General features: G+C 34.3%; 1 protein-coding gene across 1 annotated transcript; it reads left to right on the forward strand.

Annotated features, from left to right (window-relative positions):
- The first annotated feature begins 4,550 nt into the window (after positions 1 to 4,550).
- LOC109177256 (methanol O-anthraniloyltransferase-like) lies at positions 4,551 to 17,388 on the forward strand. The gene is made up of 2 exons (XM_019326570.1): positions 4,551 to 5,123; positions 16,281 to 17,388. Exons 1-2 carry the CDS (start codon positions 4,551 to 4,553, stop codon positions 17,235 to 17,237), a joined length of 1,530 nt encoding a protein of 509 aa, XP_019182115.1. The 3' UTR covers positions 17,238 to 17,388.
- Positions 17,389 to 19,572: the final 2,184 nt, after the last annotated feature.

Here is a 19,572-nt window from a genome sequence, read left to right on the forward strand (position 1 = left end):
AATTGTCCACTGGAGCTGCTGGTTCTTTACCAAGTGCTGTTGGAACACTCCCAACAATTGCTGTAATACTTTTATATAACATTGCTTTCTGACTTTCTGTTTAGTTTGATTGGTAAATGTGTGGACTCTTTGAGGCAACTCAGGTAAGATTCCAGAACTGCTAATTGCTAAGTGGCTTGGTAACTTTTTTATTAATGTTGCTGCCCTTAGCCCCTTACTCAGTTACATCTCTGGTATTCTGGAATTCTGGTATATCACTTCCCTTCCTCTCATATTCTCCTTTCTGTTTAGTTATGGCTATGATGATGCTTCCACCATTTGTCTGAATTAAAAGGACTTTGGGTGTTTGGTATGTTGCTCTGAGACAAAACTCATGAAGCAATTCCCCCCAACTCTAAAATGATATGAAAAAAAGCAATCTGAGCCTATCTTATTAATTATTATTAGTTCTCTACTTCTCTTTGTTTTTATTGGCTTTAAAGTTTAAATCCTTTAATGGTTTTATAATTGAGCAGGAAGATGAGGAATGGATGAATGCTGATTGCTAAAGGCTGATTGGTGAATGGTGACTAATGCTGAATGCTGATTGCTGACTGCTGAGAACTTTAGTAATTAGTATTTAGTACTTAGTAGTTTAGTGTTGTTGATTTTCTCATTTTGTGAACTTCATTTTTTGCTTTTTGAACTGCAATATGTAATTATGTAATTATGTATGTAAATGCCTACATAGCTTTGGTAATTTAGTTTAGGGTTATTACAATATTACTTATTAAGTTTGAACATTTTTACAGTTTTTTTTTTGGTATGTTTTATAATCCGACTACAAACCGAAATCCGACCCCAACCCGACCGTATCCGAACAGGGGAAATCCGAAAGGATTTCTCTCTTAATTCGAACGGATTGGGGTAGTTTTCCCCAATCCGAAATCCGATCGGATGGACGGATTGGCCATTCGATCCGTCCGAATCCGACCGATGCTCAGGCCTAGTGTGGACCATGGTCCACACAAGTTATGTAGACTATATTTTGTATACTATAAAATAATGTACTGAACAATCGCACGGGAACCCTTCCGTATATATATATATATATATATATATATATATAGAAGGGATCAGGTGCGGGTGGTGCTTCCCGTGCGGTTGTGCGAGTGGACGCACATTAAGCATTACACTGGCGCACTTTAAGTACACAACACACGCACATTAAACACACAAACAAAATACATTCAGAACACAAACTCACGCATCTTAAGCACAAAAGTCACGCATCTTAACCACAACCTTCACGCACCTTGACGAAATTTTAGAAATAGAGAAATCACCATTTTGGTCTCTCGAAGGGGTTTAATTGACAAATTTTTAAACAATTCAAGGATCATATTAGTTGAAATTGAAAATTATAGACTACATTGACAGTCGAGAAAAAATTGAGGGACCAAATAATAATTTTTTTCTCTATATAATTGAATGATTGATCTCATGATGAATTATCACAGTTTCTTCTTTTAAAAGAAAAAAAAATATTTAAAGTATGATTACATTATTACAATTGAATTGACATGCCATTAAATGATTTACAAGATATAGAGTAATTATATTGACAACATTCATTAAAATATTTATTGTGTATTCTTAAATATATTAGAATTAATATAAATTCACAATTCATTTAATTTTCTAGAATCAAACTGTTTGGATTAAAGACAAAATTGGTATCAATCTTGAGTCTTGACAACAAAAACACTTGGTATATAAGATGTAGCCACTATTTAGAAAAAGTTTATACACAAAGTGATCTGACAAACTATTTAACTCCATGCACTGTGGTGAAAAGGGAACAGTTGGTAGTCCAAGGTTAGTATTAATTCAACAAAAACATTTTACAAAAAACACATACACACACAAAATCAAGTACTACACACATTCATACTAATTCCAAAAATATGAACTTCAAAGTGAAAAGGTGCAAAATGAATGTTGAAATTGTTGATGAAACTGGACACATTGCGACATCAGTATTTGGACTACTTGTAGAATCATTGTTATTACTATCAAGTAAACAAGTTATGCGACTAGAACAAAATGTACTACTCATGAACCTTCTACAAATATAATAAATATTAATATTTTGTTCAATACTTTCACATGGATCTCACACCACATGAAACATGTAGGAAAAAAACTATCACGGCCAAATACCAACAGGCGTCATTTGCAAGATCAAGAGTTCATAGTACAACTAACTAAGATCTCAGTCCTATACACAACAATACAAATCTAAAGCTTCCTACATAATCTCATTGCATGACGATGTTTTCTATGCTACCACCAATAACCCAATTGCACATGACACTACCAATAAAAAAAAAAAAGAAGACAAGTACTGAAGATGAAGACAATGACAATGCTACCAAAAAGAGAATTACGAAGACATAGAGAAATTCAAACCAAAAATAATACTCATTTAAACTATCATTTTTAAACTAAGTATTTAGACTAGCGTTTTTACATAGTTGCAAACATTTATTTTAATGACAATTAAAATCAGTCTCTCATATATTATCTTTCGTTCTTATACTTTGAATACCGATTTAAATAAACAAATTCAACATTCAAATACCGATGCATTACATCTCCTATATAATCTTGTATTGATATATTTTGAAATACTTATTTAAAAATAAACATTGGGTACTATTCGATTCGCGCAATGTGCGTGAAAAACTAGTATATATATATATAGAATTTCAGATACCGATGCATTACATCTCCTATATAATCTCAGATATAGACAACTTTTCCTAGACTCACAAGATGAAAATGTTCTATTCATACTTATCACATCAGCAAATATAATTGATGGAATAGAATTTGAGAGTCCCTATAATAGGACTCAATAATAAATATACAAGGTAGAAGTTAGCTATGCAAAAATGAATAGCACAGCACTTATGCCAAACCTTTCCCTCATGAAATAGGCAATTAATTATATCATGGCTCAGGGTTTACATAGTTCTACAAAATTCATACTCGTAAAATACAGAATTTTATAACACAAGATATAATAAATAACAACACAAGAACTCATACACATGTTATATATTTACTTAATTATTTTTCAAATCTGTGTTCATAGGCACAGAATTTCTCAACACAAGACATAGAAATTCATAACATAAGACAAAACTATTAATTTGTTTTAGGTATAAATTCATACTCTTACAGTGCAAAATTTCATAACACAAGATACAAAAAATTCACAACATAAAACACATGCACATTTTTCTCAAAAAAAAAAAAAACACACACACACATACACATGCATCAATGATGAAGAGGTACATAATTCATACTCGTAAAGTACAAAATTTCATAACACAAAGCACAAAAAATCACAACACAAGACACTACATACATAATAACGTCATCTAAAAGTGTCATGGATGAATCAAGAGGAACAAATCAGCCACCCTAACTTTTATTTTTAAAAATAAAAATAATTATAATAATTATAATAATAAATAAACATTAAAAACAACAACAATAACCACCCCATAATGGCAACATGCATGTTAGAGAAAAAAAGGTTAAGTCGATCGTACTTTAGTTTATGGTTTATGTGCTATATGTGAAGGAATTAGCTGAGTGTTTATTGATGTAAAACATAACCTATATATAGTACATGGAGAAGTACGTGTAGATAGTAGGAAGTTATAACCAAATAACTAGTCTATAGGAGCACAAATAGAACAAGTAACAACTAAAGAGATTCTAGCCACATATTGGCTTAACACGCCCCTGCAAGATGGAGGATCCGTCGGAGACTCCAATCTTGGACCGAAGCTGAAGAAAGAGGCGACGACCTAGTGGCTTAGTGAGAAGATCGGCTAGTTGAGCTGAGGACGAAACGTGCCGCACAACTAGCGTACCATTTGCAACCAAATCCCGGACAAAGTAGTAATCCAAGGCGAGATGCTTCATGCGGGAATGAAACACGGGATTCTTGCAAATGTACATGGCGCTCAAGTTGTCACAAAACAGTACCAGAGGCTCAACCAGTCCCAATTTTAACTCTTGCAACAAATTTTTGACCCAGAGGACCTCAGCTGCTGCATTTGCCAGGGCCCGATACTTCACTTCCGTGGACGATCGCGAGACAGATTTCTGCCGCGTAGACTTCCAAGAAATTAAATTATCGCCTAGGTACACCAGATATGCGGTAGTGGAACGACCCTCAGTGGACGACCCACCACATGTTAATACATAGTATGTTAACGGTAAATAAATTAAATAACCATATAAACTGTAACTATTAGTACAAAACATATCGACTGTTGTTCTGACAATTAACTTTCAGACCCTACATATATGTTATTGTCATTAATTATTACATTTAAGTGAGCTTTAAATGAGCTTTCCTATTGTGGTTGCTCATTCATGGATTGCAACTATATATTCATATTAGAGATTGAACTCGAGCAGCAAGCCTGCAATCGAATACCTTTAGGATTCTTTAATATTGTAATTGTAATTGCAATTTCAATGGCATGTTTATCTGCTCCACTGCGGTTCCGTGTAAGAAGAAGCAAGCCTCAGCTTATCGTGCCATCAATTTCAATGGCATGTTGGGCCTTAGGGTTAGAGTTCAGCCTTTTGGAAGAATTTCAATGGCATGTTTATCTGCTCCACTGCGGTTCCATGTAAAAAGAAGCAAGCCTCAGCTTATCGTGCCATCAACCTCGACACCTCATGAACAAAAACCGCTTTCCGATCTCGATGATCAAGGCACCGTTCGACTTCATGTTCCAGTTTTGATGTTTTACATGAACAATGTTAAAAGGAGAGGGGAAGAAGATCCAGCAATGGCTATCAAAGAAGGGTTAGCTAAAGCACTTGTTTTCTACTATCCCTTGGCGGGTAGGATTTTTGAAGGGGAGAATGGAAAACTGATAGTGAATTGCAATGGGAAAGGGGTTTTGTTTGTTGAAGCAAAAGCGAATGTTAAGGTTGAGCAGCTAAGTGATAAATCCATGCAGCCACCATGTCCATACTTGAAGCAACTCCTCAACACTGTGCCTGGCTCCGAAGGGATCATTGATTGCCCTCTTCTACTTATTCAAGTAAGATAATAGAGCTACACCAGCTTTGTCCTATTATGTTTCTGGTTTAATTTCAAGTTATTTTTAATTCAATTTTTTATAATATTAAGTTGAGTTTTAATATACAAGATTTATATATTTAGAAATTACATTAAAAGTATTATTAAACACAAATTAAAAAGTAAAAAAGATGAGAATATATTTTCTGTGTATTAATCAAGAGCAACGGATACAAAGTATATAAAGACACGAAATAGAGATCTAGTCTAATACTACTAATATTATAGAGATCTAGTCTAATACTACGAGTCCTAATACTCCCCCTCAAGCACAAGGTTGGTCAGCCAAAACATTGAGCTTGCAACGGAGTAAATTAAAACGCACAGACGAAAGAGATTTAGTAAAAAAATCCGCTATCTGATCTTTGGTAGAAATAAAATTGACTTGTAATTCCTTCTTCGCGACTTTATCACGAACAAAGTGGTAGTCGTTCTCAATGTGTTTGGTGCGAGCATGAAACACCGGATTAGCACACAGATAAGTAGCTCCCAGATTGTCACACCTGAGTTTGGGCACAGAAGGTGGCGCAAACCCGATTTCCTTCATTAGAGAGACAAACCAAGTAACCTCTGCAGAGACATCAGCCAGTCCTTTGTATTCAGCCTCAGTTGATGAACGAGCCACGGTACGCTGTTTTCGACAAACCCATGAGACAAGATTGGTCCCCACAAACACAGCAAAACCACTAGTAAATTTGTGATCATCAGGATTACCAGCCCAATCCGAATCAGAATATGCATGAATATCCAGAGAAGGAGAAGACGCAATCTTAAGACCAAGATGTAGTGTCCCATTTACATACCGTAACACTCTCTTGAGAGCCGCCCAATCCGCAGTAGAGGGAGAGTGCATGTGCTGACACAAACGATTGACTGCATAGGAAAGATCAGGCCGAGTTACCGTAAGATATTGCAGAGCATCTGCAAAGCTGCGATACTGAGTGGGATCAGCGTATGGTACCACGGCATCAATCTCGGCCTTCATGGTTGAAACCGGAGTAGCCTCGGGCTTGGAATCAACCATACCTGCTCGTTTTAGAATATCCTTCATGTACTGTTGTTGAGACAGAAGCATGCCATCAGACAACGGAACGGTCTCAATACCCAGAAAAAACGAGGGCACACACATATCACGAACTTTAAACTCAAGAGCCAACTTGTCAATAAGAGCAGTCACATGAGCCGGATCAGATCCCATAACCAAAATATCATCCACAAAAACCAGAAAATATAGACGAATATTGCCATGTGAATATATAAATAAAGAGACATCTGTCTTGGAAGGTGAGAAACCAACAAAAACCAGAAAATCATGTAAACGAGTGAACCAAGCACGGGGAGCTTGCTTAAGCCCATATAAAGAACGTTGAAGGAGACAAACGTGCCCGGGCATCGTTTTGTCTTCATAGCCAGGGGGGTTGGCGCATATAAACCGTCTCAGCGAGATTGCCATTTAGGAAAGCATTGTGTATGTCTAACTGTCGAATAGTCCATCCACGAGAAATAGCTAAGGATAAAAGAAGACGTACCCTAGTCGGTTTAACCACGGGACTAAAGGTCTCAAAGAAATCCTCACCAGCAACCTGATTGAATCTCTTGGCAACCAAACGAGCCTTGTGACGCTCAATCGAACCATCAGTTTTCCTCTTGGTTCTAAACACCCACTTACAGCCAACCACATTCATACCTGATTAAAAGGAACAAGCCGCCATGTATTGTTTTGCACTAAGGCATTAAATTCCAAACCCATTGCATCCCGCCATTCGGGAAATTTGACCGCTTGAGTAAAACATGTAGGCTCAATAGTGACGTCAGTAGATAAAGCAACATGGTCATGCGTCCCGAGCTCGGCGTATTCATCGTATGAGACCGAACGGGTGTTGTACCATCAACAAACCCTAGAAGCCCTTGGCCTTCAAGAAACGGAAGCATCTGAGTTCGCCAGAATAGATAATTTCGGGAGGTCAACTTTAAAGAAACGAAGTGATGAGCCGATGACAGGCTACCACTCGCAGGCATTGTAGGAATCTCGGTAATGGTCCGTTCCGAAGAACCAAGAACAGAGCCATCATTAATACCGACGTTTTCCATGAGAGAAAACCTAGCTGATACCAGATGAGAATATATTTTCTGTGTATCAATCAAGAGCAGCGGATACAAAGTATATAAAGACACGAAATAGAGATCTAGTCTAATACCACTAATATAATAGAGATCTAGTCTAATACTACTAGTAGAGTCCTAATAAAAAATACTAAAGAAAATAAGCAAAGAAGAAATAATTGGTTTCACTATGAATAGTAAATATGACAGGTAAAATGTAAGAGATAGGGTATTAATTTATTTTTCTTGAATTAATTCATGATTTAATACTTTACTTGAGTTATATTTTCATTTTTAATTCTATTCAAATAATTTGATCATATTTTATTATTCCTTTGTTTATAATTTAATTCCAAGAAAAAAAAAATTAAATTGCCTTCACCAACAAGAACATCATACCAAAAAAAAAAAAAAAAAAAAAAAAAAAAACCTAAAAGATTCTTCTTTTTATCTTCTCAAACACAATATTTAATTTGTTAGGAGAAGAATTGAATGCAGTCACCTTCTCGAGACTAGCTCCATTTTGTTGAGACATGCATTTGCTTTAATTTAATTAGGATTTGAATGAGGGTTGAAGACTGAAAAGGAAAGTTCTCTACCTAATATTCAAACGCAAATTTCTAAACTTTACGGTGTTTTTTTTTTTTTTTTTTTTGGAAAGGAACTTTACGGTGTTATTTTAACCGTTTTGTTGAAACTTTTATTTTCGAATTCTTGAAATATTCCTACAAACTTTCTTCTTTATAAAAAAAATCAAATATATATCAACTTACTACAAATTGTCACATCAAAAATTGACAAAAAGTGAGTGATTTTTGTATGTGCATCTATCACTATTCTAATACGGAGTAATATTTACATGAGTATAAAAGACTCAGTGATACTCTCTTTGATCTATCACTAACACTTAAAATTGTAAACTTTTTTCTCTCAAATATAAATACTTGAAATTCATCTCTAATGCAAATTTCTAAACTCCCCAGCATTATTTCAACCTTAGATTAATTATTTTAATGAAATTTTTATTTTCGAATTCGTTAAAAATTCTTACAATTTCTTCTCATTCCATTTTAGTATTTTACCTAGCTTACCCTTTTTCCTTCTATCTCAAAATACTACCTAAATTTGTCTAGTCTTGAAAAGCAAAGCCCCCACCCCACCCCCACCCCCCACCCCTATTAATTTTTTATTTTTCAATTTACACTTGACTTTTCATCTTAATTAAGAGTTAATCAACGATTTGGTCCCTCAATTATTAGTGACCTGTCAATGTAGTCCCTCAATTGCTTATTCATCGATTTGGTCTCCGAAAACAATTATTTTTAATCGATTTAGTCCCTCCGGCCGTCGACGGAAGACGGCCTGCAGGACTAAATCGACTAAAAATAATTATTTTCAGGGACCAAATCGATGAATAAGCAATTGAGGGACTACATTGACAATTCGTTAATAATTGAGAGACTAAATCGTTCATTAACTCCTTAATTAATTAATAATGGTAACCCGTATATTTTCCTTTAAAGTACCATACAAGGCATTGGGTAGATTTTGAATAGATTGTATATGGTAGACCATATATTAATAATCTGGGACCCCTACAGTACCATACAAGGCATTGGATAGATTTTGAATAGATTGTATATGGTAAACCATATATTAATAATATGGGACCCCTACAGTACCATACGAGGCATTGGGTAGATTTTTAATAGATTGTATATGGTAGAGCATATATTAATAATATGGGACCCCTACACAAATTAAGCAGGTTTTGCCATGGCCTAATATAGTAATATTATTGTTGGTGTGTCTAATTTGTTTTGTTTTTTTTTTTTTTGTTTTTTATATTTTTTTTTTTAATTTCAAATATCAACTAAGTGCAACTTGTCACATCAAGAGTGACAAAAAATGAGTGATATTGTAGGAACATCCAGTATTATGTACTCTAATAATATTTTTCTTTTATTATAAAGAAGAGGATACCTACATATACAATCTACCACATAATTGCCTCCATTCCTCTCACATAGAGGAGGAGAAGCAACTTGATATCATTGGACTATACAAGGTCCTTGGTATATTCTAATACGGAGTAATATTTAGTTTAGTTAAATAGACTCTAAGTAAACAATGTAGACATGGCTAAAGTTGACATATAACAAACTCTCTACATCACCGACACGTATCATTATCTACTAGGTTTTTTACGCGTTTTACGCGAATGAGATAATGCCCAATGATTATTTTTAAATAAGTATTTCAAAGTATATCAATGCAATATTAATAGGAGATATTTATGCATAGGTAAATAAATGTTTTTTTTTTTTTTGATAGGAATGTAAATAAATGTTGAATTTGTTTATTTAAATTGGTAATTTAAAGTATATAAAATCAAGATAATATCTAAGAGATTGATTATAATTGTCACTAAAATAAATGTTTGCAACTTTGTAATAACGCTAGTCTAAATAAATACTACTTTTGGTTTAAATTTCTCTAATTCTTCTTAATTCTCTTTTGGGTAGCATTGTCATTGTTTTCATCTTCAGTACATGCCTTCTCTTCTTTTTTTTCTTTTTTCTTTTTTTTTTTATTGGTAGTGTGTCATGTGCAATTAGGTTACTGATAGCAGCATAGAGAGATTCATCATACAATGAGATTACGCTGTAGCTAGGAAGCTTTAGATTTGCCTTGCTGTGTATATGACTGAGATTTTAATTGTAATATGAACTCTTTATCTTACAAACACCTATTGATATTTAGTAGTGGTAGTTTTTCCCCTACATGTTTCATGTGTTGTGAGAAGTTTGTCGTAGGTTATCATGTGAAAGTATTGAACAAAATATTAATATTTATTATATTTGTATAAAATACTTGGTAAATAAATATATATAACATGTTTTGTATTATAACTTTGATATTTAATTACAAAATAATATAAAAAGAAGACAATGGACAATGTACTGAATATAAAAAATTAATAAATTTGAAGTTAAAGAATCTTTGAATTGTAGAAAATAAAGATAATATAACTAATTAAATTATATTTCTTTTAACTTTTTTATAATGAATATTTTTTTTAAATAAAGCATTATAAACATCTAATTCTAAATTAATTAAATGCATATGTATTATTTTTTTTGTTGTAGCTACTAATTTATTTAATTTAATAAGAGTAATAAAATGTCGTACATACTTTTCATCAACAATAATGAAATCAATGATTTATTTAAATTTTCATTCCTTGTTGAGACAAATTGCTTTTAGAGTTTGTCAATAACAATTGCTACAATTGTTGTCAATAGAAGATGATAATAAATAATTCAAAATATATTGTTACAATAGATATTGTTATAATGATATAGTAAAAATTAACTTACAAATTTCTTTAGCAGTTTTCAGCATTGATAAAATTCTGATGTGTAAACTTGTTCAATTGGAGCTAGTAAGATGTTAACATTGTCAATTATTTGGAAAATGCTCCTACCGTTTTAGAGTCCATGTGTAATTGTATTTATGATCAACAACTTTGTAGTTAGGTCGCGCAGGTCTGACAATTTTGTCCGATAAAGAAAATAATAGTATAATATTTGTAAAGTAATGTACAATTGTACGATTATAAAAAAATACAAAAAAATATTAATACCATACTGACCTAAATCATTCCAATAATGCAAAAGCATAATTGAAATATTAAGTTTTGTTCTGGATAATCAAACGAAGATTAATTAAACGTTAAAAAAAAAAAGTTAACCTAAATGTGTTTTATTTTTTTTTTAAAAAAAAAATTCAAGAAAATCAAATGATTTTTAAAGTTCCTAATTTATAATATTTGATGCTCAACTTTGAATGTTATGTATTTAGTCGGGCTAATTATTTGACCACAGTTTATGTAAAATTTTATATTATATATTTTCTAATAGATTTTAACGTATTCATAATATATGTTTAACAATTATACAACCTCTAATTGGGATGTGGTTCGAACCTAAGACCTTTCTTATATAAATTAATGAGTATGTTAAGAATAATAAATAGTTAACGAAATATTTCGTTACTAAAGTTTATATTAACGAAATTTTGGGTTATTTCAGGAAAGAAAATAATATAATAGAGGGTAAATAAGGAAAAATCATTAAAAAATACTAAAATCAAAAATAATATGAACTATTCATTTTAAGAAACAACTACTACCGACATTTTTTTGTTCCAGTTAAGGGCCTAACATTATTGGCTCTTATTAGATTTGTAGATATTATATATATACCTTCCACCCATTTAATAACATGGTTTGCTATTTTCGTAAACCGCTATATTAGGGAAATCACCATTTAAATCACTCAATTATTTTTCAATTGTCAATGTAGTTCTTAGTTTTCAATTTTAACTAATCTGATACTTGATTTGTTTAAAATTTCGTCAATTAAATCCAATAATGCAGAAGGCGTTAGGCGCTAATCGGGCGACCAAGAGGTGCATAGCGCCTAGGCACCTCCTAGGCGATCGAGTATATCACCTCCACTTTTTCCACTCAAGGCTATGAGTTGTTAAACAGTTATAATCCCATAAACTAGTCAACTACATATACATGGTTATTTGAGTACATGACTTGAGGAATATAGAAGATGAGCAACCGAACATGCAAAAAATACCACTAGGCCCAATTGGGCGTCGACGACTCAGCCTAGTTGGGCACCAACTAGGTGGAGTTAGCCGCCCAACTTGGCACCTAGGGCGCCTTGTCAGCTGGTAAGTCGGCCATCCAACTAAAAGCCGCCAAGGGATGAAATCGCTTCTGTCAGGCGGCAACCTAAGCCGATTTTTACATCACTGATTAAACTCTTCGAGGATCAAATTGATGAAATTTTAAAAATAGGGAAATCACCATTTTGGTCACTCAGAAGTTTAATTGATGAAATTTTAAACAATTCAAGGATCAAATTAGTTGAAATTGAAAACTAGGGGACTACATTAATAGTTGAGAAGCAATTAAGGGATCAAAATAATGATTTTTCTCACTATATCATTGAATGATTGATCTAATGATGTATTATCACATTTTCTTCTTTTATAAGAAAAAAAATTATTTAGTGTGATTCCATTATTACAAATGAATTGACATGTCATTAAATGATTTAAAAGATATAGAGTAACATAATATCTCAACTAGGTTTTTTCCCAAATTAAGGCAATTTGAAAGGCTATTTACAAAAGCAAAATTGTTTTAAACTAATTTTTCAAAATAGAGCCACTTGCATTGTTAAAAAATACCCATCTTTAAAAATAAAAAATAAAAAAGTTCGAATAGGCAAAAAATTTGTGTGAGACTGTCTCACGAATCCTTGTCCGTGGGACGGGTGAAAAATATAATACAAATCAGAAATAAAGTATTTCTAACTTAGGAAATAAAATTTAATACGAAAAATATAATACTTTTACATTTTGATCTAAACGTATTACATTTTTATTCATAATTATTACACTCGCTTTCTATTATAAGTATTACATTTTCATCTTCACCATACTATGATGATCTCATGGATTGATCTTACAGGAGAGTGACTCTATTATGCATTGTCATGTAGGTAACCCGTTTTAGTTGTGGTGGCTTTGCATTGGGAATTCGGTTCAACCACACTATGATGGATGCCCAAGGGTTCATTCAATTTGTAAATGCGGTGAGTGAATTGGCACAGGGTGCTTCTGTTCCTTCAACACTTCCCATTTGGGAGAGAGGCCTCTTGACCGCAAGGCCAACCCCATCTATCACCTGCGAACACAACGAGTTCAAGGATTTCGAGTTATCCAAGACTACAAGGTGGTGGGACTTCGAAAAATTGTTGCGTACCACCATACTCATCAACATACAAAAGCTGGCGAGTGACCCTTGTGTGTTTTTTAGCAAAAATATATGGCACTCCCTCTTGGTCAAACGTTCATTCACTTTTGGCTCAAGAGAGTTGCAAGCTATCAAGGACCAATGCCCTTCAAGTACCACATTCGAGGCACTTTGTGCGTGCTTATGGAAATGTCGTACCATTGCTCTCCGACCAGACCCTAATGCAACGATGCTATTGACCATTACTGTGAATATACGAGAAAGATTGCAGGACCCCAAACTGCCCCTTGGATACTATGGTAATGCAGTAGTGTCGACAGCGGCGGTAAGCACAGCCGAATTGTTGTGTTCAAATCCGATATCATACGCAGCCAAGTTGATTAGGGAGGCTAAAAATACTGTTAACGACGATTATATTAAATCGATTATAGATCTTATTGCGACTAAGGGCAGACCAATGGGGGCTATACTAAGGAACTTCTTAATAACAGACAATTCAAGATTTGGATATGACGAGGTGGATTTTGGATGGGGTAAGCCTGTATGTGGTGGATTTTGGATGGGGTAACTCGAGATTAATTCAGAATGTCCCGAAAGACCTACGATTGTCTTCAAATTAACAATTTATGTACCTAAGGATATAAACAAATGAATTAAGGCACATTTTGCATAAAATCAAAGTATCTTTCACTCAAAATAGGTTTATATATGAGGTAGAAATATGGACATAAACACACTTATCACTCTCTTATATTATCTTTCATTCATATACTTTGAATTAACGATTTAAATAAACAAATTCAACATTCAAATACCGATACATTACATCTCCTATATAATCTTGCATTGATATACTTTGAAATAATTATTTTAAAATAAACATTGGACATTATTCAACTCGCGCAATACGCGTAAAAAACAAGTATGTACTTACGTACATACATACATACATATATATAAGGGAGTGGGATAGAGTGGGCAGACGAAGACAGCTGCCGCATTGTAGATCTACCTAACAAAACTATATGTCCAATAAGCAATATAAATCAAAGTACAATTAAGGACATTCACATCACAAAACTTTTTTTTTTTTTATTGTCATACCATTGAACCAACTATAGTACCTCAATAGGTGTAAGCATTTTCTTGATAGCAATCACGCCATATTTCTTCTTCTTTAATTTGTGCCAGCTTTTAGACCTTGCCAGGGAAGGATTCAGTGAGAGTGATTAAAGCGTAGAGTACGTGTGAGATATTTGCACGTTATGTAATTAAAGCATAATAATAAATAAAAATACTACTTGGACTTTTAAATTTTTATTTTTTTCATAAATCTTGCACTACTGGAAATTATGGAATTTCCGACCACCTGAAAGTAATCTTAAATCAAGTCGAAAGCAAAAAATGGTCAGAAATAGCAACAAAAGTTTTTCCAGATACCAAAAGTGGTCGGAACAAGGCTTTCGACTTGATTTAAAACCACTTTTAGGTGGTCGGAAATTTCATAATTTTCATTAGTGAATTGAATGTAGACAACTTTTCTTAGACTCACAAGATGAAAATGTCCTATCCATACTTATCACATCAGCAAATATAATTGATGAAATAAAATTGGGGAGTCCCCATACTAGAACTCAATAAGCAAAAATGAATAGCACAGGCTGCACAGCACTTTTGCCAAACCTTTCGCTCAAGAAATTGGTAATTAATTATATTATGGCTCAAGGTCCACATAGTACTACAAAATTCATACTAGTAAGATACAGAATTTCATAATACAAGATATAATAAATAACAATACAAGACATACATATGTTATATATTTACTTATTTTTCAAATCTGTGTTCATAGGCATAGTATTTCTCAACACAAGACATAGAAATTCATAACATAAGACAAAACTACTAATTTGTTTCAAGGTATAAAATTCATATTCTTACGGTACAAAATTTCATAACACATGCAAAATATAAAAAACTCACAATATAAAACACATACACATATACATCAACGAATAGGTACAGAATTCATATTCGTAAGATACATAATTTCATAACACAATAATGCACAAAAAATCACAACACAAGACACTACATACACATGTTATATACAAATCTGATTTAGGTACAAAATTTGTGTTCATACGCACAAAATTTCACAACACAAAACACATAATTCATAACATAAGTAGGGATGACCAAGGTTCTAGTTTCGGTTCAATTCCAATTCCTTGGATGGCGAAATCGGAACCAAAACCTTATATTAAGGTTCCAGATCCAATTCGAACCGCCGATTCTAACCGTCAAATTTTTATTTTATTTATTATTTTTTAATTCATGAGTGAGAGTCTTAAGACTCAGACTCAAGTCTCAAGAGTCTTAAGTCACCTTTGTGGCTTATCAAGTCACACAAAGGTGAGAACATGCTCCCATATGAGCTACTGAGCTCACATGGCGCAAAGCCCAAAGGCCATGTGAGCTTTAAGTGAGCTTTAAATGAGCTTTCCTATTGTGGTTGCTCATTCATCGATTGCAACTATATATTCATATTAGAGATTGAACTCGAGCAGCAAGCCTGCAATCGAATACCTTTAAGATTCTTTAATATTGTAATTGTAATTGCAATTTCAATGGCATGTTTATCTGCTCCACTGCGGTTCCGTGTAAGAAGAAGCAAGCCTCAGCTTATCGTGCCATCAACTTCCACACCTCATGAACAAAAACCGCTTTCCGATATCGACGATCAAGGCAGCATTCGAGTTCATGTTCCAGTTTTGATGTTTTACAGGAACAGTGTTGAAAGGAGAGGGGAAGATCCAGCAATGGCTATCAAAGAAGGGTTAGCTAAAGCACTTGTTTTCTACTATCCCTTGGCGGGTAGGATTTTTGAAGGGGAGAATGGGAAACTGATAGTGAATTGCAATGGGAAAGGGGTTTTGTTTGTTGAAGCAAAAGCCAATGTTAAGGTTGAGCAGCTAAGTGATAAATCCATGCAGCCACCATGTCCATACTTGAAGCAACTCCTCAACACTGTGCCTGGCTGCAATGGGATCATTGATTGCCCTCTTCTACTTATCCAAGTAAGATAATTGAGAGCTATTTATTTATTTTCTCTTGAATTACTTCATGATTTAATACTTTACTTTAGCAGTCACTCTATTATGTACTATGATGTAGGTAACCCGTTTTACTTGTGGTGGCTTTGCATTGGGAATTCGGCTCAACCATACCATGATGGATGGCCAAGGGTTCATTCAGTTTGTAAATGCAGTGAGTGAACTTGCAAAGGGTGCTTCTGTTCCATCAACACTTCCCATTTGGGAGAGAGGCCTCTTAACTGCAAGGCCAACCCCAACCATCACCTGCGAACACAACGAGTTCAAGGATTTCGATTTATCCAAGGCTAAAAGGTGGTGGGACTTCGAAAAATTCTTGCATACCTCCAAATTCATCAACGCAAAAAAGCTAGCGAGTGACCCTTGTGTGTGTTTTAGCAAACATATATTTCACTCCCTCTTGATCAAACGTTGTTTCACTTTTGGGTCAAGAGAGCTGCAAGCTATCAAGGACCAATGCCCCTCAAGTACCACATTCGAGGCACTTTCTGCGTGCTTATGGAAATGTCGTACCATTGCTCTCCGACCAGACCCTGATTCAACGATGATATTGACCATTGCTGTGAATATACGAGAAAGATTGCAGGACCCCAAACTGCCCCTTGGATACTACGGTAATGGCGTCGTGTCGGCAGCCGCAGTAACCACAGCCAAATTGTTGTGTTCAAATCCGATATCATACGCAGCCAAGTTGATTAGGGAGGCTAAAAATGCTGTTAACGACGATTATGTTAAATCGATTACAAATCTTTTGGTGACTAGGGGCCGACCAAGGGCGACTATCATAAAGAACTTCTTAATAACAGACAATTCAAGATTTGGATATGACGAGGTGGATTTTGGATGGGGTAAGCCTATATATGGTAGCGTTTATGGTGTTGTTTATGGAGTTGGGTTCTTGTTACCTCATAAAAGGATGGAAGACCCAAAGGGTAAATTGGTGGCATTAGCTTTGCCTCCAATAATTATGGGAAAATTTCAAAATGAGCTTAGGAAGATGACTCGACCACAAAACTGATTTTTCCTATCTATATATGTAATGAGAGGGAGTAAACGTTACGTTACGTCTCCTATATCCATCTAAATTCTTTGGATCTTCTGTTTTGATGTTGTACTTTCAGTATTTTGAACACATATATCCTTATTATGAATAAACTACTTTATGCCTAGGCGATGGATGGAATTGATGTTGTTTTAATTGTTAACAATTTTTTTTTTTTTCATAAAAGGTATTGTTTTAAAACATAACATTATTTTTTATTCCTTTCCAGAATAATGATTTGTAATTTTTTTTTAACCAAATACTTTTGTAAGAGGTAATAAAGCTGTCCTTAACCCCGAAAGTCAGTCACTTGCAAGATGATGTGCAGAGTGACATGGAATTGCTAAAGTTATTTTTCATTTTTTTTGTTGCCACTTGGCTGGCAAGCTTGCTATTCCTGCTGCTTGACAGCTTTTTCAGCAATGGGCAGTAAAAGCTGCGCCAATAAGGTAACTTTTGCTTCTTTTTTTTATTTATTATTTATTTATTTTATCATTATTTTATTATTATATTTATAGTATAATATATGAAAGTGAGACCAATTTAGAAAGTGAGAGAATATTGCAGGGATGTAGAATAAATAGTAGATAATTTATAAATTTGATGATGTGAAAGTGAGACCAATTTTAGAAAGTGAGAGAAAAGTGCTGAGATAAGGATAGCCAAGCTAGTAAATAATTTTTATTTTTACATATTATTAGGACTAGTGTTAGTACTCTATGTATTTGAGTTACATTATGACTCACTATCCTAATCTCCTCTTGTATATATTTCCCCAGTCTGTACAGTTGTTATACAGTTCATTCAATGCAATTTTATACAGTTCTCATCTGGTATCAGTTAGATAGGGTTCATAATAATTATTATTGTCGTCATTAATAATAATAATTATTATCGTAGCAGCAGTCAATGGCATCGAACCATGATACACCGTATGAGAAGCGGTCCAGTCAGCGACGTGGTTTTAAAGTTCAGTGTCAAATTTGTGATGGTTTCGGGCACACGGGAGCCAATTGTTTTTGGCGCTTTGACGAACAGTGTCAAATTTGTAATGGTTTTGGTCACACGGGAGCCAATTGTTTTCGACGCTATGATGAACAGTGTCAAATTTGTAATGGTTTTGGTCACACGAGAGCCAATTGTTTTCGGCGTTATTCAGGGGCTCCAGGTTCTCATGCTTATTTGGTGTTTCGGAATGGTTTGGGTGCTAAAACCTCATCAAATTCTTATACTTGGGTTCCGGACTCTGGAGCCACAAATCATGCAACTCCAGACATAGATGTCATTTTACCTCAGAGAAGTACACTGGTAATGACACTTTACGTGTCGGTGATGGTATGACCGGGTCTGTCTATTAGTCATGTTGGTCATGTTACTTTTAATATGCCTTCTAGGTCTTTTATGATGTCTGATATATTGCATGTTCCTGGTCTGTCTACCTCTTTATTATCTGTTCAACGTTTTGCTACAGATAATAATGTGTTCTTTGTGTTTGATCCTTCCTTTTTTCTTGTGAAAGATATCACCACCAAGGAAATCCTCCTACGGGGCAGTAGTTCGGGTGACCTATACACTTTGCCTTTTCCAAGTTCGTCTCCTTCCGCGTTTCTCTCCGCTCGTACCATGATCATTTGGGTCATCCTCATCAACGTGTTCTTAGTCAAATTCTTCAGTCTTGTTCGGTTAGTGCTCTAGTCGTACTATTCGTTGCAATTCCAGTTTATGTTCAGCATATCGATTGACAAAATCTGCACGTTTCCCTTTGGCACGTGTTGAGTCTAATAGTTCGGATGTTCTTGATTTGATATACACTAATATTTGGGGACCATCTCCTTTGCTATCCTCTAACGGTTATTGTTATTTTGTCATCTTTGTTGATGATTATTCTCGTTACACCTGGTATTTTCCTATGAAGTAGAAATCTGATCTTTATGTCATATTTGATCAATTTCGTGCTTTAGTTGAACGTTCATTCAATTGTACAATCAAGTCCATTCAATGTGATCTAAGAGCTGAATATAAGAAATTACATTCTTTATTTGTGCAACTAGGCATTAATCATAGGCGGTCATGTGCATACACTCATGAACAAAACGGTCGTGTCGAACGAAAACATAGACACATAGTTGAGACGAGTTTAGCTATCCTAGCCCGTGCCTCTGTTCCATATAAATTTTGGGGTTTTGCTTTTGAAACTGCAGTTTATTTAATCAACAAAATGTCATCCAGTGTGTTGAATAACTCCAGTCCTCATTCGAAATTGCATAACTCCCATCCTTCCTACTCTTTTCTTCGTGTCTTTGGGTGTCTA

Source organism: Ipomoea nil, unplaced genomic scaffold (genome assembly GCF_001879475.1).
Source record: "Ipomoea nil cultivar Tokyo-kokei standard unplaced genomic scaffold, Asagao_1.1 scaffold0804, whole genome shotgun sequence".
Taxonomy (NCBI): Eukaryota; Viridiplantae; Streptophyta; class Magnoliopsida; order Solanales; family Convolvulaceae; genus Ipomoea; species Ipomoea nil.